At 43.4% G+C, this 26011-nt stretch overlaps 2 protein-coding genes across 2 annotated transcripts in view; one reads left to right on the top strand and one right to left on the bottom strand.

The window, feature by feature from the left end:
- The window catches only part of LOC124605139 (DENN domain-containing protein 5B), a 474504-nt gene that overhangs the window by 251316 nt on the left and 197177 nt on the right, over positions 1 to 26011 (top strand). The gene's annotated exons all lie outside the window — the stretch shown is intronic.
- Positions 1 to 26011, bottom strand: part of LOC124605140 — a 46410-nt gene that overhangs the window by 4714 nt on the left and 15685 nt on the right. Inside the window, exon 2 of the mRNA XM_047136623.1 lies at positions 14586 to 14748. Coding sequence (XP_046992579.1) covers positions 14586 to 14748 — 163 coding nt within the window. The remainder of the gene's footprint in view (positions 1 to 14585; positions 14749 to 26011) is intronic.

Here is a 26011-nt window from a genome sequence, read left to right as displayed (position 1 = left end):
CTGGAACCGCGTGACCGCTACGGTCGCAGGTTCTAATCCTGCCTCGGGCATGGATGTGTGTGATCTCCTTAAGTTAGTTAGGTTTAAGTAGTTCTAAGTTCTAGGGTACTGATGACTTTAGAAGTTAAGTCCCATACTGCTCAGAGCCAGCCAGCCAAATAAAGAGTAAGGAAAATATGCTCTTCCCGTCACATGCCATAGTCTTCAGGATCCAGACACTGTGATCAAGGATCGTGGAAACACGTATGCCATCCTTTCCCAGCACTCTCACTCCTTTGGATCTGTTACACTGTTCTTCATCTTGCCACGTTCCTCTAAATTAACTTTTGCTGCTTTGCCTGTAACTCCTTGTCCCCCTTTCTCTCTCGGTGTTGAAGTCATAATCAATATACATTCATATTAAGATCAAGCGGAAAAAAACCTGTCACACCTTATTCTGGAGATGATGCATCTAAACTGCATTGCAGGGATGTGGGACTCCTGATACGTCTAGACACGACTCTGAGAGGTGACACGCACTTAAGCATCCTGTCTGTTCAACTGCGTCCATTCATGTCCATTGTGCATTCCGACGGATTTGGGCAATTCCAGCAGGACAGTGCGACACCCCACACGCCCAGAATTTCTAGAGAGTGGTTCCAGGAACACCCTCCTGAATTTAAAAACTTCCGCTGGCCCCCCAGATTCCCCAGACATGAACATTATTGAGCATATCTGGGATGACTGCTGTGCGTGCTGTTCAGAAGACATCTCTACCCCGTCGTACTCGTAATGATTTATTGACTGCAAGCGTGATTCATGGTGTCCGTTCCCTCCAGCAGTACTTCAGACATTGGTAGAGTCCATGCCACGTCGCCGGCCGGAGTGGCCGAGCGGTTCTAGGCCCTTCAGTCTGCTTTGGGCATGGATGTGTGTGATGTCCTTAGGTTAGTTAGGTTTAAGTAGTTCTGAGTTCTAGGGGACCGATGACCTCAGAAGTTAAGTCCCATAGTGCTCAGAGCCATTGGAACCAGTTTCCATGCCACGTCGTTTTGCGGCACTTCTGCGTGCTCGCGGTGGCCGTACACATCAGGCAGGTGTACCAAAGTTTTACAAGTAAAACTGCGACTGCGAACAACATACCTTAAAATAAAAAAATACTGTATGTATATGGGACCTCACTGACAGTCTTCATAGCAACGACTGATTTCGTTAATTTTTATTTCAGGATGTATATTTGACGTCAGCTGAATAACTGATGAAGTGACACTGAGTCACATTGAGGAAGAAAGAAATGTACAACACAACAGGGCTAAAAGAAGGAATTAGTTGATAGAGCATATCCTGAACCATTGAGGAAATGGCAGTCTGGTGTCAAAAAAACCGGCAGAGGGAGAGCCAGGCTTGACTATAGTAAGCAGGTTTCAATGGATGTGGATTGCTGTGGGTATTCAGAGATGAAGAGACAAGCACGGGGTTGACTATCACGGAGAGCTGCACCGAAACAGTACTCCGGCCCTAGGGTAGTCGGATGCTCCCTCGCCCCTGTAATTCTTGAACATATTCTATAACCGAAAATAATAAATTTCCTTGAGACAGAAAAGCTTATGTCCAGAAATCAGCAGGGCAAAATTCAGCTTCCCCTTTTCTCGCACGGTATTTTGCAAGCCATCGATCACGCGACAAAATGTCAATCCTAAGGGCCCGGGTTCGATTCCCGGCTGGGTCGGAGAATTTCTCCGCTCAGGGTCTGGGTGTTGTGTTGTCCTAATCATCATCATTTCATCCCCCTCGACGCGTAAGTCGCCGAAGTGGCGTCAAATCGAAAGACTTGCACCCAGCGAACGGTCTACCCGACGGGAGGCCCTAATCACACGACATTTACATCTATGCTATGAAAAAAAAAAATGGCATCCTAGACTACCAATCTGGTATCCCACCGCTGTCTGGGGCGTCCCACAGGCACGCCTTCGCTGCTCATCGGGGCTCAGTTCGAAGCGGGACTTATCACTGAAGACAGTTCTCCAGTTAGTGAGATAAAAATAGTGGAAAATTTAAGTATAGTGACTATACCTGGACCAGAATAAGGAAACGATTGACATGTACGGAAAGGGGCGATTTTGTCGGTTCGGAGTTAACAGCATGCCCAGTATGGTAGCGGCAGCAAAACATGAGTAATTCAATACTCATTTTTACCCTTAAGGGACGTAGTAGCGTTTTCAATTTTCTGCTTAGTTCACTGTTAGCTGCACACTTTTTTGCGTATTAAAAAATCAGTACAAAAAAGTAAAGCACGTAACGAAAACAAAGCACAACAGTTACGTTAGTGGGTGTAACTATAACCCACAGAGAGATATGACAACGGCAACAGAAGGCGCGACCAAGTTCTTTCTGTGGTTAGTTGTTGCTGTGGAAGCTCTTCTGTAAACATCTAGCTGTCAATCATTTTGTTACTTTGATCCGACCATTGTAGCAAGTGTACCCAGAAACCTTTGTCGTGACACCTCTATGCTATTTGATAAATGTAAATTGCCACCCCCACTCCCCATCACCCCTTCCCAGACTCATAAGCAAGACAACTTTCTCTTTTCTTTGTACAAGTGCACTGTACGTCATGGTCTGCGCTGTTATTCCTTCTCAATGGTACAAACGCGCAGCGGGCAAATCATATACGACATAGCCTTCGGCAGTGACGAACATGAAATTCAAATGTCTGTCACGCGAAGGCGCCACGTGCAGTTGAAAACAGCCTCAGTCCGGATCTTTTTGTTATTCCAAGGGCCGCGATTTCCAATACATGCGCGTGCCGTCGTGCGTCTCGTTCCTATTCTATCACAGAAAGACAGAGGGCATATTTCTTCGCCTGATCGCCATCACTGCTGTCGCATATTTCTTTTCGATTTAGTAATGGTAATTTGAACGCAGTTCCATTAGTCCCGGCAGCTATTTCGATATCTTGAAAGCTAAGCTTGGCTCTACCGAGTGATGTGCCTGGATGAAGCACCATACAGGTATTAGCCACTGACTTCGGGAGGTGACGTATTTTACAACCAATTTTACGGCTACATCCACTTCCCAAGACTGTATTCAAATGATCTACGGCCTAGGCAGTCACTTAATGCCGAACTGTTTGGAACTTTTAACGCATGGTACTGCTAAACTATAGATTCTTCCCAGTGATTCATATTTATTTATTCCACTTAATTGCGCTGATGGGGCTCAAATGACTGGGAGCCGGTCCACTGGCCTATGCGGATAGTGAAGGGAAACGTAAAAGACAGAAAAAGTCCGATACAGCGTGCTAAATACAGGACAAAGACTGATTAGTTAACGCCGTTTTGCAGGCGGCGTTTTCTCACGGATGTGCACGGAGCGCGACAGACTTGACGAAAAGTGAATGTAACAGAAAACCGACAAATGAATAATTCCAAAAGTACTGTCAGTAGCGTGATGTTGTTTTCACATAAATTCACAGAAAAAGATGAAATGTCGGTATTTTCAATATAATTACATTGGTTGTGTGTAAAATTGCTATACGGACAAATAAAAAAATGTGCTGTTGCGGCTAGATACTTCATCCTACAGTGAACCGTGAACTGTGTACTGAGACGGATATTGTTTCCGAGCCGACACGAACGTTACACTGTGCGTTATGTTCCAGTAGCGCCTCTCCCGCCATGTCGCGCTGGGACTGTGGGGCCACGTTGTTTCATTGTAACTCAGTCAGCAAAATCTACGGCCACATCGTAAGCCAAACAGTGTCGAGGAGCAAACAACTCATGAAAAATTTAATCTGCAATTTTGAATAACTCACCAATTAAATAAGAAATAGAAGCAGAATAATAAGAAAGAAAACCACAGCAAAGGTACGATTCATTGTTTACAGACTTGTAGAAAATAGTGAATGTGCTAAGCTTGAATGGAATGCGCTTCAGGAAAGTTACACAAGGAAGCAGTAAAGGATTTGCAGATGTTTCAGTATTGTTGCTTTCCTGGGAGCTGTGCACTTGAGAATTGAGTAAAGCCTCTGAAACGTGTCCTAAATAGTTTAGTGTCTTGCGCTTTTTTTTAACACTTCAGGCAGGTTAAAGATGAAGATTCTATTGATGGCAGTTGTACAAAAATAGTCGAGGGCATTGCTCGTGATCGCTTTAGAGGAATTATTAAGAAATAAGTCTTCTATTATTTTCCAGCAGCAGTGGCGTTATTCATACCGCGTATTCGTGTATTACTGAACACTAATCAGGCATTGCGTAAGAAAATATAAACAGTCGATTCAGTGATACATTCTCGGAATCAACTGATTCGCTGTCAAATATAGGTTGCCTTACTGAATCAAACGGTTGCACTTAAAGGAATCTTGACCAGAAGAGCGACGCAGAATTCTCAACGCTTTATTTTATGATGAGGATTAGTTTTGCCGTGACCAGTTACCACACGCTCAGTATTCCGACCTTAAACTGCAAGGTTTGTTAGTTAAGCAACAAACCATGTGTGCTGCTGCCAATGTGATAATTTCTCAGTTTTTGTGATATAGTTTTGCACTTCCAGACAGGTGTGACTTAATTGCTATTTAACAATTTGCGGCGCTGATAACCTTTCGGAGAAGCCATGTTAACATGAAGTCTTTCGAGAGAATGCGTCCCGTCTGTTGCATGCGTTGAAAAAGCGGCTATGTACTCAACGGGTTGCGCCTAGCAAGGTACGTGACAATGCAATACATCTGAGCACTGCGGGTTGTCCGCTTAGTAGGCGCGCCCGATGTCGCTCAACCGTATACTTCGGACTTCCAACTCAGCTACCGTCACTGTGTTCATCTATAATACCAGCGAGATGTGTATAAAACGCTTTAAACCTTGGAAAATATCTAGTTCTTTCGGTAACCTCTTTTTGTCTTGATATACTTCTTTTGGTAAAAGCTTTTTGTCTTGCTCGCTAAAATTTTATACTGCCGTACTATCCGGTTTCGGCAAATGGCCCATACAAAAACATAAATAGAAAGCATCACTTTATGAGACCATGCAGCAGCAGCAGCAGCAGCAGCAGCATTTCCCGTACCGTGGTGCCCTAAGCGCATTACATGGAAACATTTTGCACCTTCAGGGGGCAGCGTCAAGTTAAAAATCTGATAATTTCAAACGTTGTATTAATCTGTGAAAGCGGTAATAACTGAAATCTCTCCGTTAACTAAGGCTAAAGCGCCAGGCGCACTGTGTGCCCAAGAAAGATTTTTGTACCCTATTCATTATGTAATTATTAGATCATACGTTTTCGTTCCCACTATCGTAATACGTAATATAAGCGAAGATGATAGACATTTCAGACAAAAAGAGAACAGAAGCTTTTGAAATTTGATGCTACAGAAGAATGCTGAAGGTTAGATAGGTAGATCGCGTGACTAATGATGTACTGAATAGAACTGAGGAGATAAGAATTTTTTGGCATCACTTGATTAAAAGAAGGAATTGGGGGAAGTATGGTGGGTGAAAATTGTAGAGGAAGACAAAGATACGAACTCAGTAAGCAGTTTCAAATGCATGTAAGTGTGGTAGTTATTCGGCATGAAGAAGCTTATACAGGATAAAGTAACTGGAAAGCTACATCAAACCAACTCAACATATGGAATGACAAATATATGATTATGTACTGAGTTTGGCCGTTTCCATATGCCTCGCTCTTCCATGGTTCGTTTCGGTATGTGACGATGCATTTTGAAGCCGCGTCGTGGCGTTTTGTTTTTACTCAATATATATTTCTGATTAGTGGCATAGTAATTTGTTCAAAATAGATTCTTCAGTAGTTATCTCGTCGCTCGAACTTTGTTGTGTGACGTACCAGCACGGGTGCTTGCTCGTTCACTGTACGAATTAGTTACCTGTAAAGTTATAAATTGATGTTGCGTGAATACGATTTTAACTAGGAACATTGATTCGAGTGTCATTGCGGAGCACTACTAGGATAGGTCAGTTACCATGTCATTATACATGGAGCAAAGTTCAGAATACGCTCTTAAAAGGTGTCACTGTAGTATGGATCCTTTCGTAAAATAGCGGAATGTGGTCACTTTTTACTTGTAATTAAAAGTGATTTGAAAATGACATGAGATAGAGATATTATAAATGTGCTTGACAATGTCGCTTAGTCGAAATTTTAGCTAGTCGCACGATTAAATAAACATCGCATTACAGCCTACTAGACTACGTTTACGTTTATTAAGGGGCTCCGGAAAGGCTCAAAATCATGAAAAGTTCAATTTTTACTTTTTTGCGTTTTCTGAATCTGCATACTATTACCTTTTAATAGATATATAATTTATTCAATTCCGAAGACTACAACTATTTTTAAATTTTTTTTTGAAATGTGTTCTACATGGGCGTGACCCACTGTGGCGCTGTTAAACTGCTGTCAAATGGTGTTATTATTAACGTCCGTGTTCATCAGGTACATTTTAGTGATGTGAGATAAAGTATGTGTTGTGGCTAACCTGTGATGGTTCAATATATATCGCTGGTGTGATTGTCGATTGTTTCATGTTTATTTACTCTGTCGTTATCTCGAAAATATTCGTAATTAATTCTGTTTCTTGAGTCTCTGTTTTGTTGAAGTATAATAATGAGTAATTAGAAATCCTCTGAAGGCTTTTAAGAAAAGGAGAAATGTTGGAAAGCCAAAGGTATGTGTTATTACTGTAAACAATAAAGACGATAACCAAGTGAGTGAACCTAACCTCTCAAGTACACCTGCCCCATAGCAGTCGAAGTGGGAAAGAAAATACTTCACAGAAGAAGCTTGGTTCAATGAGTGAAAACTATGAATGTTTTATGGGCGAATCGGATGTGAATGAAATATTTGATATGTCGGTTCTCAAAGGAATTTTTTCAAACTGTGTAAGATGTATTCATTGTAGTGAAGTTGGTCTGGAACTCTCCATAATAAAGCACGTAGGACTTGCTAGTGAAATACAACTGAAATGTGATAAGTGTTCATACATGACCACCTTTTGGAACAGTGTTGCAGTAACTGCAACTGAAGAAAATGGTAGCAAAATTTACGAACACAACAACGAGCGATGCTTGCTTTAGACAAGGAACGCCTTCGGGCTGCAGGCAGGGCTGTAAAGAGTCTAGAAATACAAGCAAGAGTAAACAGGAGGAGGAACAAGATGAAGCTGGAGGAGGAGTTTGCAGAGGATGAAGATAATCCATCCTATGGACCTGGAATGCACTAAAAAGTTAATCCAATCTTTGTCGCTCGATTCCCAAAACTTTTATTTTCTCATACTAATTACATGTTTTATAAGGATCTTCCAAACATATTTGTTTCAAACTTTCAGTAAATGTTACACAGTACCTTCTGCATAATTTAACACAGCCTTTTTCCAAAAAACTGTATATTTTTGAATATATAAATAAAAAATTGCAAAAAAATGTTGTGAATTTTTATTACAATTGAAAAAAAATCATCTTTAATAAGTGAACTAAAATTTTGTAAAATCCCTGTGTTAAGTTGTAGCCCATATTCCAATAAATAATCTGTAAAAAGTTCAACTTTCTACCTCAAATACTTTGTGAGGAAAGATGTAATTTATAAGCATTATTTTAACATTGCAAGTATAGGGCGTTCCGGAGCCCCTTAAGCATCTGGAGGCTGTGAGGCCCACACAAATAAAAAATTTTACTTACTGTTTTATTCGCATTGACCTTGGTGACAGGATGGAAGGAACTGGAGCGTAAAGTGTCACAAAGGGTAATGGGAACTGCGGTGATCATCTTTCTGTTTCCTCAGCGCACAACCCACGACCGACACCCGAGCGAGTAAAGCTAGGGTATAATGAAGCCTCAACTTATTTTGCTCTGACTTGCAATGATGTTTCACGTCTTTAGCAGCTATCAAAAACCATCCTATTTTCTTCCTTGCGTCACAGAACACTAGCACACAAAACTCAGGCTATAGTTCAATAAATTGATATAAGCTAATATTTTAACACGTTCTCATTGTCGTATATTTGTGAAGAGCTTGAGAAGATTGTGTTTCAGGATGTGCAGGACAGTCCTCTAACTCTAGACTACCCATATCTTTTGCGAGTTCCAGTTATTAGCCGTAATTCGACTGTTGTTCAGAACAAGGAGGATTGCTGACCAGACTAAGTAAAGACATAGTAAAATCAGGATTACATAACATTTCTATCGGTAAATGTAATTATGCATTTCAGCACCCCAAAACACAATTTTTCTCTGTGCACAAAATCTAACCTTCCCATAACACGAACCTTAGTTACCATGTATATAATTCGTTTGTTCCTAAAGTGAACTACAGGAATTTAATTAATTTGTTATTTTGTTCAACAAAAACCTCACGTTGTACATAAGTCATCCGCAGCTGTGATCAGAAAACTTATACTGTGTTCATCTAGTACGTATAGAAGAACACGTGTATATATGGAGAAATGAAGGAATATGTTTCATGAGAACTCATCACAATGTTTTAAAGTAAAACACATTCACAGAAAAACGTATAAAATTTGTCCTTACTGTGTACACGCTTTATTTAAACATTATAACGATTTCCAGAATGAATTTTTCACTCATCAGTGGCCATTGATATGAAACCTCGTGGCAGATTAAAACTGTGTGCCCGGGACCTTTATCTTTGCCGGGCAAGTTCTCTATCGACTGAGCTAACGGAGCACATTTGTAGAGCACTTGCCCGTGAAAGACGAAGGTCCCGGGTTCAAGCCTCAATCCGGCACACGGTTTTAATCTGCGAGGAAGTTTCATTCTAACGAGTTGTGATGTAATAAAACATCACTCATAGTTTTACCATGTGTATATGCTTGCTATTAGTTCATTGTAAAATATTTGTCATATGTCTTTATATTCAGGTTAAGTGATTGCTGATAGGTTGAGAATGGCCTTGGAGCCAAAAATACGTGACAAATACGTGCAAATAGGTATTTTTGCAACTGGAACTACTATATAATCAGATCTGGTATAAATGGTATAATAACCAATCTGAGGTCATAAGAAAAAAAAATCCCTTGCGACTGGAATTATAATATAAGCTGGAATTATAATATAAGCACCTCTTTTGAAACGTTAGTGCGATTTGCATCTGAGTTACTTCCTATGACTCCCGGTTGCCAAACGATAGAAATCAAGCATAGTAATACACAGATGACGGTAGGCAAACGTGCGATCTCTACAGAAACTTTTAATTAATTGTATTTCCTCTCTACATTTATATGTGGAGCAGATTCGTTAGACAATAAGGCACTTTCTCCCTTTGAGAGCTCCTTATATAATCCTAGGGAGGACAGCTTCGGCAGAAGAACAGAACGTAAGTTTGGAGAGGTGTAGCACCCTCTCTACATTCATTTTCTCACATACACGATTTTCATCCAGCAAACGCTGAACTCTGAAGAAATAGCAATCTGTTTGCCTCACGTTCCAGCTTCTCCTCCACTATGTTAGGCGACCATTATCATTCTTTCGGCACCCTCTTATTTATCCATACCAGCGACTTTGGTTCACATCAGGGCTCCATAGTCTTCTGGAAATATGATGTCTGGTTTGTGGGGCGCTCCACTGCGCAGTAATCAGCACCCGTACAAAGTACTAATTGTCTTTCACTGTCCATTTTCTTTTTCACAATCCAATCTAGTCACTCTCGCAAATGATGATGATGATGATGATGATGATGATGATGTTTCGAATTGTGGAGCGCTCAACTGTGCGGTTATCAGCGACCATACAAATTCGCAACCTTTACTTAGTCCAATCACGCCACTTTCATGAATGATGATGAAACGATGAGGACAACGCAAACACCCAGTGCCCGGACAGAGAAAATCGCATCCCGGTCGGGTATCGAACCCGTCACCCCGTGATTCAGAGACAGCAACCCTAACCCCTAGACCACGAGCTGTTGACTTCTGGAAATATAAATAGTATATTGACACCTACAGGAATAGTACCAGCTGCAAGACTGGAAAAAGTTATACTTGAAGGTTCTCTTCATTTTCACACACAGTGAGGATGGCAGAATGTTACAATGTCGTTTCCATTACTTATGGGTCTACCGCATCAATAAATTTTTAAATATCATTTTGCTTTCAGCTGTTAGTGTTTTATTTTACGATTGCAATTTCGGCTTTATGCAGTTTTCAAGGATCTACGACATTTGCTCATTGCGTTGTATTGTTATTTGTACATGCTTGAAAACGGATTAATGCCGAAATTGCAATCGTAAAATAAAACACCAATAGCTGAAAGCACGATGACATTTAAAAAATTTCCTTTACCTTTGAGCCACACTGGTATTGCGTCTAGAGAAATTATCTAGGATGGTATTTCTAGATCAAGCATTTACCTTACAATTCAAGACGAGCTCCTGATGGACTTGGTCGCTTAAGGAATTAAAGCAAGCGTTAGGTCTAGATTATCAGGCAGAGGGTTATCCACTTTGCGAATTATCCGTACATAGTACGGCAACTTTTGAAGAAATAATAAACGAAACCTGAAGTATCCTATTGTAATCAGTACGAATATTATGTTTTGAATATGCATGTCACTCTTCCCGTATCATTGCCGAAGGCAGTGCAACATCCTCCGCTGAAAGATGGTTTGAAGGTTGTAGTAATAAGGAATGTGAGAGAGCTACTCATCAGACCAATCTTGGGAAACATATTTTATGGTTGTGAAGACACAAAGCAGCGTTTTGACTTAATGTACACATAATGTCCTTACAAGACATATATAACGCTGCAGGCCCAGAAGAATTTGAAAAGTCTCGAGAGATTAAATACTGATGCCTATTAACCGAGACTGGAGCAGCTAGGTGATGCGAATATAATGAAGAAACTGTGTTGGTTAAAGGAAGAGAGCGGAGACTATGTGATCGAGGAACAGTTACAGCGCACACAAAGACACTGAAATGCATCGATATAATATTACAGTATGTAGTATAAACGAATTTTCAGTGTGTAGCTACGTTTTAACTCTCCAGAAAATTAGAACCATTGGTAGGGAAAAAGCAAATGACAGAAAAAGAAGAAAAAAAGGAAAAAATACTTCCCGAAAGTGAATTGAAAGTAAGTGATCCGAAATACAATGTTTTAGGTGTAGTCAAGTAACCCTATCCCCGATTCTGTAAAGAATCGAACTCCCATGCATAAATGTAATATCTGCTGGATTATACAGGCGGAAAAAAAGAATCGCAACCCCAAGAAGCATTTGTGCGAGATAAACGAAAGTAGGTAGGCTTGTTTCTACATCTGAAAGATGATGTCTTCAGATTTTGCGCCAGTCGCATAAGAGTGGGCATTATGAGGATGCAGATCAAGTTTGCTTTAAATACACGCTGTAACGGTTGTGTGCGTTAGTTACCTTTGAGACTAGACGTGATGGATTGATATTAGTCAAGAATGCCTTTAAGGCAACAGAGACGCTGTTATCAACACCTGACTTAGTTTGAATTTGTGATATTGCAGAAATACTTGGCAGGAATGTAGCCACTGTACATGATTCGTGGTAGCGGTATTCGCGAGAACTTATGGTCGCAAGAAGACAGGGCTTCAGGCGGCCACTTGGCACAATCGAGAGGAAAGACCATCGTGTTTGGCGTAAAACTCTGGCGCGTCGTACTGCATCTGCAGCAGCAACTTGAGCAGCAGCTGACAACGCACTGTAACAAATCGGTTACTTCAAAGTCAGCTCCGAGCCAAAAGCCCTGCAGCTTGCATTCCACAAACCACAGCCATTTGCGACTTCACCGGTGTCAAGCGAGAGCTCATTGGAGGACAAGGTGGAGGTCTGTTGTGTTTTCTGATGATGGACGCCAGTTCTGCGTCGGTGCCAGTGGTGGTCGTGTGTTGGGTAGGAGGAGGCCAAGTGAGCGCCTGCAACCAACCTGTCTGCATGCTAGATACACTGGACATAAACCCGGAGGTATGGTCTGGAGTGCAATTTCGTTCGACAGCAGAGCACTCTCGTGATTATTATTTGTACGTCAGTCTGGTGATCTACCTGTTGTGCTGCCATTCGTGAACAGCTAGAGGACAACGCTCGCCAAAATACCGCTGTTGTAGCCCAAATTGCTCTATAGAATGTCTACATGTTGCTCTGGCCTTCTCGATCACCAGATCTGTCTCCAAACGAGCACATATGGGATATCATCGGATGACCAGCGTGATCCCTAACCAGCATTAACCGTCCGTGTACTGACCGACCAAGTGCAACAGGCATGGAACACTGTCCCACAAACTGACATCCGGCACCTACACAACCCAATGCATGCACGTTCACATGCTAGCATAATGTTAATCACTTAAATGTGTTATCTATACAAATGTATTCCCGAAATTATATCACTCTACACTAATTATTTTTCGGTGTTGCGACTTTTTTCCGTCGGTGTTATGTTATGTTCGTATACGTCTACGAGATTACTCTGCTATTCACAACCGCCGAAGTGGCCGTGCGGTTAAAGGCGCTGCAGTCTGGAACCGCAAGACCGCTACGGTCGCAGGTTCGAATCCTGCCTCGGGCATGGATGTTTGTGATGTCCTTAGGTTAGTTAGGTTTCACTCGTTCAAAGTTCTAGGGGACTAATGACCTCAGCAGTTGAGTCCCATAGTGCTCAGAGCCAGCCATTTGCTATTCACAATCAAGTGCCCGGCAGAGGGTTCAATGAACCATCCTCACGCCGTCTCTCCTCCGTGCCACTCTCGAACGGCACGCGGGAAAAACGAGCACCCAAATTTTTCTGTGCGAGCCCTGATTTCTCTTATTTTATCGTGATGATCATTTCTCCCCATGCAGGTGGGTGCCAACAGAATCTTTTCGCAATCGGAGGAGAAAACTGATGATCGAAACGTCATGAGAAGATCCCGTCGTAACGAAAAACGCCCTTGTTTTAATGATTGCCACTCGAATTCATGTATCATGTCTGTGACACTATCTCCCCTATTTCGCGATAATACAAAACGAGTTGCCCCTATTTGTACCCCCTCAACGTCATCCGTCAGTCCCACCTGATGCGGATCCCACACCGCACAGCAATACTCCAGAATAGGGCGGACAAGCGTAGTGCAAGCAATCTCTTTGGTAGACCTGTTGCACCTTCCAAGTGTTCTGCCAATGAATCGCAGTCTTTGGATTGCTCTACCCACAATATTATTTATGTGATCGTTCCAATTTAGGTTATATGTAATTGTAATCCCTAAGTATTTAGTTGAATTTATAGCCTCCAGATTTGTGACTTATCACGTAATGTTATGTTGTGTTATGTTTACCGGGGACCTAGAAACTACGGAGAGGCTCCGTCCCCGCCGCAGCCGCAGTGGTCCGCAACCCTACGACAACTACCGCAGTCCACTTCACCCCTCCGCCGCCCCACACCGAACCCAGAGTTATTGTGCGGTTCGGCCCCCGGTGGGCCCCCCCCCAGGGAACTTCTCACACCAGACGAGTGTAACCTCTATGTTTGCGTGGTAGAGTAATGATGGTGTACGCGTACGTGGAGAACTTGTTTGCGCAGCATTCGCCGACATACTGTAGCTGAGGCGGAATAAGGGGAACCAGCCTAAAAACCATCCACAGACTGGCCGGTTCACCGGACCTCGACACATACCCGCCGGGCGCATTCGTGCCGGGGACCAGGCACTCCTTCCCGCCCGGAAAGCTGTGCGTTAGACCGCACGGCCAACCGGGCGGGCTTCCGTCTGTGTACTTGTCGTTCAATGTTATATTTATGAATTTACATTCAGTGGTATATGTGAATACTGATTGTAAAGTTAGTAATGAACAAGTAATAAATTAAAACATCATGTCTGATGCTGAACAGCGGAAATTTAGGAAACGATAAGAATGTTTCCCTTTCATTATATATATATATATATATATATATATATATATGTGTGTGTGTGTGTGTGTGTGTGTGTGTGTGTGTGTGTGTGTGTGCAGGTGGAGGGTGTCAACGAGAAAACGTTTGGAATTATGTGTAAAGTTTGCCGGAAGTTGCCAACTGCACTCTTTTTCAAATACTGTATGAATATGCGTGGGGCAATTTGGGCGCCTTCAGTTACGCTGCCTCAAGGCGTACCCGCGGTTTCTAATTTTAATACTTGCCATATTGTGTTAAACCTTTAACATAAGATTGTATCTCTTAATGAGTAGATTATAACACTATTTAAATTTGGTCACTGTATGAAAATCAACCCGTGACATAGGCAACCTGTAGCTGACATTTTGCACCATTTAAGCCGTTTAACAATACAGATTTTATATATAACGATAACCTCTGAGAAAGCTTAAATTTCGCAGTGGTCTCCCAGATGCGACATAAAGCACGCTTTGTAGCCACAGTAAAGAATACTTTCCCGTAGGAGCTTGTGTATTTTGGGTTATGTTTTTCAATTTCATCCATGAAATCTCGGTTTCGCGTCAGTCCGGATAATCGTGAGCTTGCTATACCTTTAATTTCTGAGTTAGTATTGTTCCAGTTCAGCCAAAAATGTGTAAGGTGCGTGTGTGTGTGTGTGTGTGTGTGTGTGTGTGTGTGTCGCGAGAAAATTGCCGCTGCGTGCAGCGAGCAGCAGGCACACTTACCTGCCACTGAGCATGTAGGGCAGCAGGAAGGACATCTCGTCCTCGAACTTCCACTTGGTGTACTTCTTGTTGGCGTGTGTGGCCTTGCTGCTGAACCTCCGCCGCTTGATGGCGTTCATGTAGCAGTTTCGTAGCTTGCGCCACGCTTTGAGGCACTCCGAACCTGCGAACGCCAGCGTGCGTCTGATTAGCCACAGCAGACTTGCGAGCCGAAATAGCGCATGCGCTGTTCTACTTACACAACACATTGCTGGGGGCAAACCTTTGAGGGCTGATCAGTTTCAGCTGTGCAATCTGTTACAAAATAATGACAATGTTATAGGGGTTATGCGTTGCAGACGACGTTGTATTCGACGATAAGACATTTCATTACATAGTGTAGTAGTTACCCTCACCAGCTACTGGGACAGAGTTCCCGGGCTCAATTCCCGCTTATCACCTCAGATTTTTCTAGTGTGTAAATGTCTGGCGGGATCCTAACAACTTCGTGGTCCCATATGGTAAATTATTTAACAAAATAAGTTGCTAACGCGGTGTCAAATCGAAAGGCTTCCACCAAGCTAGAACCCAATCGTCGTCGTCGTCATCATCATCATTCATTTACCTTCTTAATCTTGTCAGCTATCTAAGGACGATTATAAACTTATAACTATTGTGGCAGTCGCTCATTTTTTTCGCCGTTCAAGCCAGTTGTTTTCAGCTCACTGTGTAATTACCATCCGACCAGTTGCCTTGATTCTCATCTGGTCGTGTGTCCATTTCGTTTCCTTTTCGATGTTCGTGCACCAGAGTCTCCTTGTTTTAGGTTTCGGATGAAAGGCCCAAAAAATACGTTTCGTTCATTTGGAGCCACACATTTTTCGCATGTTGTTAAAAAGTCGAACTGTGATTGCATGTTATTCGTCTTTTTTTTTCAGTTTACAATATTTTTGTCGTTTAAGTCCCCGGCCACCCAGATATAGGATTTCAGTTTTTCCTTAAATAACGTAAGTCAAAAGCTGGGATGCTTCCTTTAAAAATGGATTCAGCCAATTTCCTTCCGATTTCCTTTCCCCAATCTGAGCCTGCGCTCCGCGTTAAATTACCTTTTCGTCCGTCGAACATCGAACCTTATCTATTTTTCTTTTTTTTAAAAAAAAAAGTTTTCTGTTGTTATCAGCTTAGAGCTAAATGGTTAATTTGTTTCGCAAATAACCAGCAAAAACTAACTTTATCATGGAAAATACGTACACTGGTTGTATATAATGTTGGATTTCACCGCCTTAGTAATCCAGAGCAATGAGAACCTTTCTCGATATCGGTGCATGTATACCCTGAATGGTTCTCACTGGTACTCAGAAAGTAAGTGTCTCTGTTGCATAATATATGTGTGCGGCGATTATAGCGCACCACGATTGCTTTTTCGTATACAGGCCAGCATATCACGCTTCTCATCCGTCTTGAAAACTGACACAGACGAAATAGAAACTGAAACGTTCCAGTAAACACGGTTTCGGAAGATAGTTGCGAATGTGTCGTTATGAACTACCATTGACTTCAGTATTAAATATTGTCCTAGTCAGAATTTATACACAGTAGGGCAAATAAAAGTAGCCTTAGCATTTTGAAACCATTCGTAGCAGCATTAAAGGAAGAGGAAATGATCGAAGCTTACTTCCGACAAGAAGGAGCGACTACCCATGTAGCCGGACGAACTTCGCAGCACATTTACACAATCTTCACGCATGGCAGAGTTGTCGGCCTCGCATGGCAGAGTTGTCGGCAGAGGCCAGTCAGGTCGCGGCCCTAGCTGGCCGCCCGGGTCTCTTTATCTCTCAGTGTGCACTTACTTTGTGTGGGAAGCCCTCAAGTCTAGGGTGTGGGGCAACAACCCTCATATAGCCTTCAAGAACTGCAGCAGAACATTTCGCATGAGACTGCAGTCCAGCTTCGATCTGCCTTCAGCAACTTGCTGCCAGAGCCCAGAAGTGCCAAGAGATGAATGGTGGTCACTTTAAACATCTGTTAGGTAAGCACCGTATTTCCTTTCCGGTGCTATGTTTCTTTGTTGTCTGGAACGCTGTTCTCCAGGCAACTTTTATTTGCCCCATCCTGTACCAGTAAACCACCACCACCGATTCCTTAAAGAATCATGCATGTCATGGACGCTCTGTTCACTACATGCTGCATAATATGTATGGCTTATGAAAATGGCCAATGTATGACCAAAATATGAAAGTAAATGCAGATGAGTAGGAAAAACGAACCCATAATGTTCGAATACAGTATTAGTAGTGTACTGCTTGACCAAGTCACTACGATTACATACCTGCGGTTAACGTTGCAAAGCAGTATGAAATTAAATGAGCATGTAAGGACTGTAGTAGCGAAATCGCGTGTATAAAAACAGCATCAAACTTATGATCACATTGCATGTCAGTTAATTTTTTATATATTTGACGTTAAGCATGCAAGCGGAAAATACTTAGATTTGAAACAATGTTTAAAGTTCGCTAGGAGTACGTAGGTGCTCTCATTATGTAACTCTGAATGAATTTAGCCTGGGTAATTTGCGACCCATTTTGGGGAAAAGCTAGTTTCCAGGCATCTCAGTGTTTATGACATATCTCCTGAGCTTTGTACCGTACAAGGAAATAATTTTGCATCTACATTCAGTGATATATGTGGACACTGTCTGCAAAAAGTGATGACTAGAGCTAGAAGTGAAGATGTAGTAAATTAAAACGTCATGGCAAATGCTGAAGTTTGAGTGCCTGAAATAGACGTAAACGATAAACATCTTTTACCTTTCATTATTTTCTGGGGCACGACAGCGGAAAAGGTTTCTAAATTAGTTCAAATTTCACCCAAGGCCTACCTTAACAAGAACTAAAATACCACTTCAGCACATTACATTTTGCAATTTATGCTCTGTATGTTGCCTCACATAACTACCAACGGAATATTCCTTCCTATCAAATACAAATTTGTGTTTCCCTGTCCAAACATAATTTTGACTATGTTTTACGGGTACATGGTAGTGGCATTTTGCATCTCTTGTGCGCCCACGCTGTTTCACTACGTTTTATGTTTTCCGTGCAAACTTCAGTCTTGATGGCTTTGATTCTGATGTTGTTTGGTCAGTATGCGTAGGAAAATGGGCCCAATTTTTCGCGTACAGTCTCTCTGATAAATCTCCGTAACATACATGTACTCGTCCTTTATGATCTGGTTTTGGTGTATTCTGTAGGAAGGATTCGATTATTTCAAGCGTATAATCAGCGTAACTCTATTTTTTCCTTTTTTTATTATGCTGCACAAAACGTACGAATTTTAAAACACCACCTATTGCACCTCGACTGGGCCACTAAATTATTCGACCGTAATCACACAGAAAATCTAGAACTGTTTAGACGGTCCACCTGTGAAAAGTTCCAGCGTGGACGTGCAGGCAGTGTCAGTAAGGTTCTAGGAGATACTGACAGGGATGTGGAGCCATTTCGACTCCAGTGCCGTGGCCTGCTGCGATAGGTGTTTCGGCTGAGGATCCATGGTGCAGACAGCCCAATCGACGTGGTCCCGTCGATTAGATTTAGATTCTAGATTGGATGGTCAGGGGAGTACGGTAAACGCATAGTGATGCTCTTAGAACCACTCACGTACACTGCAGGCTTCATGACACGTTGCATTGTTCTGCTGATAGGTGCCATCGTGCCTAGTAAAAAACAAATTGCATATAGAGGTGGACATGGTCCCCAACATACAGAGAGGTCCAAAAACAATGTATCCACTGTTTAAAAGTCCATAACTGGCAAACTAATTCACGGAGTTGTCTCATTTTTGCTGAAAGTGTAGCTTAAAGTCCAACTTAAAGATATAACTGTAGGTGCTCGAAATGGTCACCATTAACATCCACACACAAACGATGCCGCCGAACTGCAGCACGAACTACTGACTGCAACGTGTTCAGTTGGATATTTACAAATGAATGTGCGATGGATTCTCGAAGTTCATCCGATGCGCGTGGCTTTTGTCGATAAACGACGTCCTTTAGTGTTGCCAACAGGTAAAAGGTCTGGGGAACTTGGTGGATACTCCACAGCACTTCTACGGCCTATCCATCTTCCACCGGCATAGTTACCGGTGAGGTGTACCTTCAGAAGCTTCAGACATCCATTTTACCTGCCATCCAAGACTTGTGTGGAGACGGAAGAGTTTACTTTCAACAAGATGGTGTCCCAGCCCACTACCAAAATCGTGTTAGGGCGTATCTCGACGAAAATCTGCCATAGCCCATAGAGGTGCTGTGGAGTATCTACCACGTTCCCCAGACCTAACTCCTCTGGACGTTTACCTATGGGGAACACTAAAGGACGTCGTTTATCGACAAAAGCCACGCACATCGGATGAACTTCGAGAATCCATCGTACATTCATGTGCAAATATCCAATTGAACACGTTGCAGTCAGTAGTTCGTGCTGCAATTCGGCGGTAATCGTTTGTGTGTGGATGTTAATGGTGACCATTTCGAACACCTACAGTGATATCTTTAAGCTGGACTTTAAGCTACACTTTCACCAAAAATGAGACAACTCTGTCAATTAGTTTGCAAATTATGGACTTTAAAACAGTGGATACATTTTTTCCGACCCCTCTGTAGATGCATACTTGTGTTGATCCCTTGTGCCTTCCAGAATGACGAAATCAACCAGGGAACCTCATGAAAACGTTCGCCAGATCATAACGCTCCCCCCTACGGCGTGGACCCTTTCAATTGTTTCTGGGCCGTACATGCCAACGGCCGTGAGTCCGATGGAAAACTTACACGAACGCAGTTTTGTAGGTCTATGTGCTCTACATCATCAAAGAGTGGCTTCAGCTGGGTAGGGCATAACTGATATTTACTATTCCACCGAATTGGGGCCATTATCAAGGCTAGATGTGATGTTACACGGCATTAACGTAATATCTGCTGCTCTTTACTGGATTTTCGTCCAGTTTGCTTACTGAATTTTAATACTTATGGGCCGGCCGAAGTGGCCGTGCGGTTAAAGGCGCTGCAGTCTGGAACCGCAAGACCGCTACGGTCGCAGGTTCGAATCCTGCCTCGGGCATGGATGTTTGTGATGTCCTTAGGTTAGTTAGGTTTAACTAGTTCTAAGTTCTAGGGGACTAATGACCTCAGCAGTTGAGTCCCATAGTGCTCAGAGCCATTTGAACCATTTTTTTTTTTTTAGTACTTATGGACGAGGAAGACAAGGTCGAGCAGCGCGTCGTTAGTACGGGTTGCTGTGAACGCTACGCTGGAACGTGGTGGGTGTAGCGATGGCGATGGACTAGAAGGCAAGCAGCAGAGCAGTGGTAATCGCGCTCCACAGCGCTGGCGTATGACGTCGTGAGCGCGTGGGCGCGACGCTTCGTGCCGCGCTCCCGTAAACAGCTGCCCATGCGCCGGTCACCGGGGCACTGCCTGCCCGCCACTGGCCGACGAACGTAGCCGCCTCGCGTTGCCCTGCCTGCCTGGCTCTCTGGAAACGCATTTGCTCTCACTACGTTCACATGGGCTTTCAAACCGATTTCCTAGTAACGCTTCTGGTTTGTCATAATGATACTCTGCAAATCACATTTAAGTGCCTGGCAGAGGGTTCATCGAACCACCTTCACAATTCTCTATTATTCCAATCTCGTATAGCGCGCGGAAAGAATGAGCACCTGTATCTTTCCGTACAAGCTCTGATTTCCCTTATTTTATCGTGGTGATCGTTCCGCCGTATGTAGGTCGGTGCCAACAAAATATTTTCGCATTCGGAGGAGAAAGTTGGTAATTGGAATTTCATGAGAAGATTGCTCCGCAACGAAAAACACCTTTGTTTTAATGATGTCCATCCCAAATCCTGTATTTCAGTGACACACTCTCCCATATTTTGCGATAATACAAAACGTGCTGCCTTCCTTTGAACTTTTTCTAAGTACTCCGTCAGTCCTACCTGGTAAGGATCCCACACCGCGCAGCGGTATTCTAAAAGAGGATGGACAAACGTAGTGTAGGCAGTCTCCTTAGTAGGTCTGTTATATTTTCTAAGTGTCCCGCCAATAAAACGCAGTCTTTGGGTAGCCTTTCCCACAAGATTTTCTATGTGTTCCTTCCAATTTAAGTTGTTCGTAATTGTAATAGCTAGGTATTTAATTGAAGTTACAGCTTTTAGATTAGACTGATTTATCGTGTAACCGAAGTTTGAGTTCCTTTTAGCACTCATGTGGATGACCTCACACTTTTCGTTATTTAGGGTCAACTGCCACTTCTCGCACCATTCAGATATTTTTTTCTAAATCGTTTTCCAGTTTGTTTTGATCTTCCGATGACTTTATTAGTCGATAAACGACAGCATCATCTGCAAACAACTTAAGACGGCTGCTCAGATTGTCTCCCAAATCGTTTATATAGATAAGGAACAGCAAAGGGCCTATAACACTGCCTTGGGGAACGCCTGAAATCACTTCTGTTTTACTATTATCAATCCTGGAACGCGGGTCAAGCTGTCGTATTGTAGGTTCTACAATCGATATTCCACATATGTTAACGCTATTCAGTCGTGGTTGGACTGTCAGTTTGCCACTTACTATTTAACATTTTGGTCCTGGTGGAGAAGAGGGGCTAGACGGATGCAATCAACTACAGAGGCATGTTGCTACTAGCGGCCGGTTACAAGGTGCTCTCTCACTTCTACCCGAAGAGAGTAGAACATAGAAAGTACAGTTGGAAACTATCAAGCGGGCTTTAGGAAGAGAAGAGGTGGTGTAGAACAAATACTGACTGGAGTTTGGTGGTGGACTCCCCCCCCCAAATATTGCCTGGAGTGACAAGCCGCCCCTGACTCAACCCTGAGGTCAAGGTTAGGTTCGAACGTCATAATTTAGCGAAGCCAACTCACGTGAAAGCAAAATAAAGTTTGTGGTAAAGATTGATTCGTAGTGTGGCCTGATGTCTACGTTCGCCCCACATTTAACTCATTTTTCGCAATAAAAGCCAAAAACTTCGAGGTGAATTCCGGAAACCTATATCTGAAAACAGATAATTCTCAGACGATTGCATTGATGCTTATTATATGCACATATCATATGTAAATTAGGGAAACGCGTGTGGAGTCCATTACGTAAGTTTATCCAGATTTTTATTCTGAAACAATTAGGATTTAGGGCCTTTAAGAACAAGACGGCACTAACCTTCGCGGACTTCTCGAAGATATAAAACTCAATCGTGTAGTGCCGCCTAGCCGTGTGTTCGTCAAGATTCTTCCAACCTTGACGAACACACGGCTAGGCGGCACTTCACTAAAACTTAACGCCACATCCAGTACGGCGAAGTTTCATATGAGCACTACCTAAAGACATTGAGATCAATACCAGTGCTTTGTTGAACGTAGCGCTGGACCAAGTGATCATACAGTAAAATGCAATAAACGAGAAAATGGGGCTATCAAGGTCGAACGTGGGGAGACAAAAAGGGCAATAGGGCCGAAGTGGACTGCCCAGCGTTTGCAGACAGCATAGCAATAGCCACTGACACCCTAACCTCACGGCAGAGACATTCGAAAAGACAGAAATTTTATGGCCAAATCCACAGATTCCCATCAACAAGCCGTACATCCTACATTTAACTAATCAAAAACTATGTACAAGGAGCTCAGATACGTTCCCGAGAAGCTTTAGACGGGAACTCGTTCAGACAAATAACTGACAGGTGGAAATTGCGGTCGGAGAACGAAACTGCGAACAAAACAGGAACAAAATTGACTGAATCAAAAGCTTTGCATGACCCAGTAGGGTCAATTCATTACGACAGCTATTCCTCTCCTCGATAGACTGCTGAATGTCGTACGTGATTCCTGAAGGCCAGTTTCCTGGATAACAACATTCGGGAATAAAAAGGAACATAATCCATTATAAATCTGATTCACGACCACCTACTTGCCACTGTGTCTGCCGAAAAGAACCTGAGTCAAGGCTACATCTAATGTATCCCCCGCAACCCACCTTACGGTATTTAGCGGTGCGTACTTTTTGTAGCACTATCACTTCCATCTTTTCCTGTCCCACTCGCTTATGGTTCTTGGGAACGACTGCAATTCTATCTTCATGGTCTTTTCGCGAAATGTGCGTATGAGGAAGCAATATATTAGTTGACGTTTCTGGGAGTGTACGCTTTTGCGTCTGCTACTGGAGTTGACTGAGCAGTCCTGTGACGCATTCGTGCTTGCTAAACGAGCCGGTAAGGAATCGGGCTGCTCTTTCCTGATCTTCTTCATTTCCTTTATCAGTCCTATCTGATGCGGACCTCTGACGATTTTAATCGCTCCGTACGCATACTCCTAGATACACACTCCTAGATATTTCATGGAAGTGACTGCTTCCTGTGACTCTTCTGCAATTGTTTAATAATACTGTAAATGGTCTTTCTGTCTATGCGTTGACAGCAAAATTACATTTGTTTATGTTGAGGATGAATTGCCGCTCTGCACCAAGCGTCGATCCTGTGCAAGTCTTCCCGCATTTTGCTACAGTTTTCTAGCGTCGCGACTGCTCTTTATACAACAGCATTATCCGCGATAAAGATCATCGAACTTCCGACGTTATCTGCTAGTTTATTAATATATACCGGATGTCTCTCCTGAGAGTCGTGTGGCGGTTTGTCTCTGGTGTTCCGGAAGATATCTGCTGTTTCACTTTTGCAGTGTGTTGCTGGAGTCAGTCAATATATTGCTCATCACGTCTTTCATGCGATGTCCAGTAACGACGGAAAGAGTAGATTCTGAAACTTCCTGGCAGATTAAAACTGTGTGCCGGACCGAGACTCGAACTCGGGACCTTTGCCTTTCGCGGGCAAGTGCTCTACAAACTGAGCTACGCGAGCACGACTCACGACCCGTCCTCACAGCTTTACTTCCGCCAGTACCTTGTCTCCTACCTTGAGTCGTGCTTGGGTAGCTCAGTTTGTAGAGCACTTGCCCGCGAAAGGCAAAGGTCCCGAGTTCGAGTCTCGGTCCGGCACACAGTTTTAATCTGCCAGGAAGTTTCAAAATCAGCGCACACTCCGCTGCAGAGTGAATATTTCATTCAAGAGTAGATTTGTTTCCCGTTACAAAGAAAATGGTTTTTAAGACGGAATTTTACGTACCATTTCGACAGAGCTATCCCAGATTTGTCTAACGCGATATTTCTTTTATCATTATGTATTAACAGGGACAGTAAAACACGCAGAACCACCACCACTTCAGAAGCGACAGCACCGTTCTGGCGGGCGCTGGCTTCCACCGCCATGCAGCAGCGCTACTTAATTGCTGCTTGAGTACTGGCTATTAATCGTGTTTTACTGTCCCTGTTAATACATATCGTCGAAATAAATATTGCACTAGACTAATTTTGGTGCCACTCTTTCAAATGGACACACAAAATCCAGCTTTCAAAACCATTCTGTTTGTAATGGGGAAATAAACACTTTCTGTCGACACTGGACGTCGCGTGAAAGACGTGATGAGAGGTCTTTGTTTGGGCTGACCGCAGGTACAAATTGCAAACGCGAAAGTGCAGATATCTGCACATCAGGGGAAATTGCGCCTGATGACTCGTAAGAAAGAAAAGTAATGGTCCTATGACAATCCCTGGGACACGCCCGAAGTTACTTTTACGTCGGACCGGGCGAGGGAGCGTAGAGGTTAGCACACTGGACTCGCTTTCTGGAGGACTGCGGTTCAAACGTGCATCCGGCTATCAATATTTAGATTTTCCGTGATTTCCCTAAATGGCTTATGGCAAATGGCAGGATGGCTCCCTTGAAAGAGCATGGCCGATCGAACTTCCCTAATCGGATCGTTTTTCTCCGTCTCTAAATGACCTCGTTGTCGACGGGACTTTTAAACACCAATATCATCTTCCTGCTTTTACGTCGAAAGACTTCGTTCCGATCAGGAGGCTGCGTTGTTTGCAGCTGTTTTTAGAGTCGTTGTTTGCAGCTGTTTTTAGAGTCTAATCGCGGAGTCATTTGAAATAATAACAACACGAATGCTGTAGTTGCAGTTTCTTTCCAGTGATGACATGTTCTTTACTCAGTACAGCAAACTACGTAAAATATTTAAGGGCATGGAGTGAAGACGTGGCAAATAAACAAATAATAACCCACTGTGTTGATTCTGTTCATCGAAGTGCAGCGACCATAACTGCAACCTGTCCTAATCTGTGCTCCGTTGACGAAATGACGCCCAGCGCGAGGTCCACCCAATGGAAGAGAGAGGTTGTAAGGCGGAGCTGGCCGGTGTGTTGCTTGCGAAGGCAGCTGCGAGGTGGCGTGTCAGCGGGTAATTGTCCGCCGGCGCAGCGGTTAGCCTTGGCAACGCTGACCAGCGCGGCAAGTCGCCCAGGCACAGGTATACCTGGCCAGACCCCGCACTGCCGGGCCCAATCTGACTGCCATGTGGGCCCAGGAACGAAGAGGGCGCACTGCAACACCTGCCGCAGGCAGTGTAATCGCTGCGAAACATCACGCTCAGGCTGCCGGCGCGCGTCGCTTGGCGCACAGCCACCACATTTTCACCTCGCAATGTGACGAGACATTTCCAGAGCGGCACGTTGCAGTTTCCGCGCGATGTTTACGCCGCTAGGGAACAGCTCTGACTTTTTTTTGTTCACTCTTTAAAGACCGTTTTGAGGAGCGGCTTTGGCTTAAGTACCGTGTCCGCGGTTCTTCCGTTGCATTCTGCTGTTGGAAATTCGATCTCAGAATGGTTCAGTCTTATAATATTTGTAGGCACAAATATTTGTCCCCCTTTTTTCCCCCTCGAATATGTCCCTATTTACGAGATTGTGGTATGTTCGCGATCCAAGATTAAATTGTTGCTAGTGAAACAAAATACCAGCTAACTTCATTTGCCACAGGAAATTACGAACTGGTAAAGAGTCTGGCTTCCCTCATCCGACTCCCTATCATTTCCACGCGCGAATCGTTAACAACGGCAACGCGGATTCCGCAAATGACCCCTAACACAAGCGACTGATCGCAATAACCGCATTACACTGAGGTAACGTTAAGTCATGGGATACCTCATTATATCGTTTCAGACCACCTCTTATCCGATGTAGTGCAAGTCATGGGATACCTCATTATATCGTTTCAGACCGCCTCTTATCCGATGTAGTGCAGCAACTCGACGTGGCATGGGCAAGTCGTTGAAGTCCCCTGCAGAAATACTGAGCCATACTGCCTCTATAGCTATCTATAATTGCGAAAGTGTTGCCGGTGCTGGATTCTGTGCACGAACTGACCTCTGGATTATGTCCCATGTCTGGCAACCTGGATGGCCAGATCATTGGCTATAATTGTCAAGAATGTTCTTCAAACCAATCGCGCACAATTATGTCCCGGTCACATGGCGCATAGTCATCCTTGTAAATAC

Source organism: Schistocerca americana, chromosome 3 (genome assembly GCF_021461395.2).
Source record: "Schistocerca americana isolate TAMUIC-IGC-003095 chromosome 3, iqSchAmer2.1, whole genome shotgun sequence".
NCBI classification, from domain to species: Eukaryota; Metazoa; Arthropoda; class Insecta; order Orthoptera; family Acrididae; genus Schistocerca; species Schistocerca americana.
The sequence above is the reverse complement of the archived record's forward strand: the minus strand, read 5'-3'. Positions and strand labels throughout refer to the sequence as shown.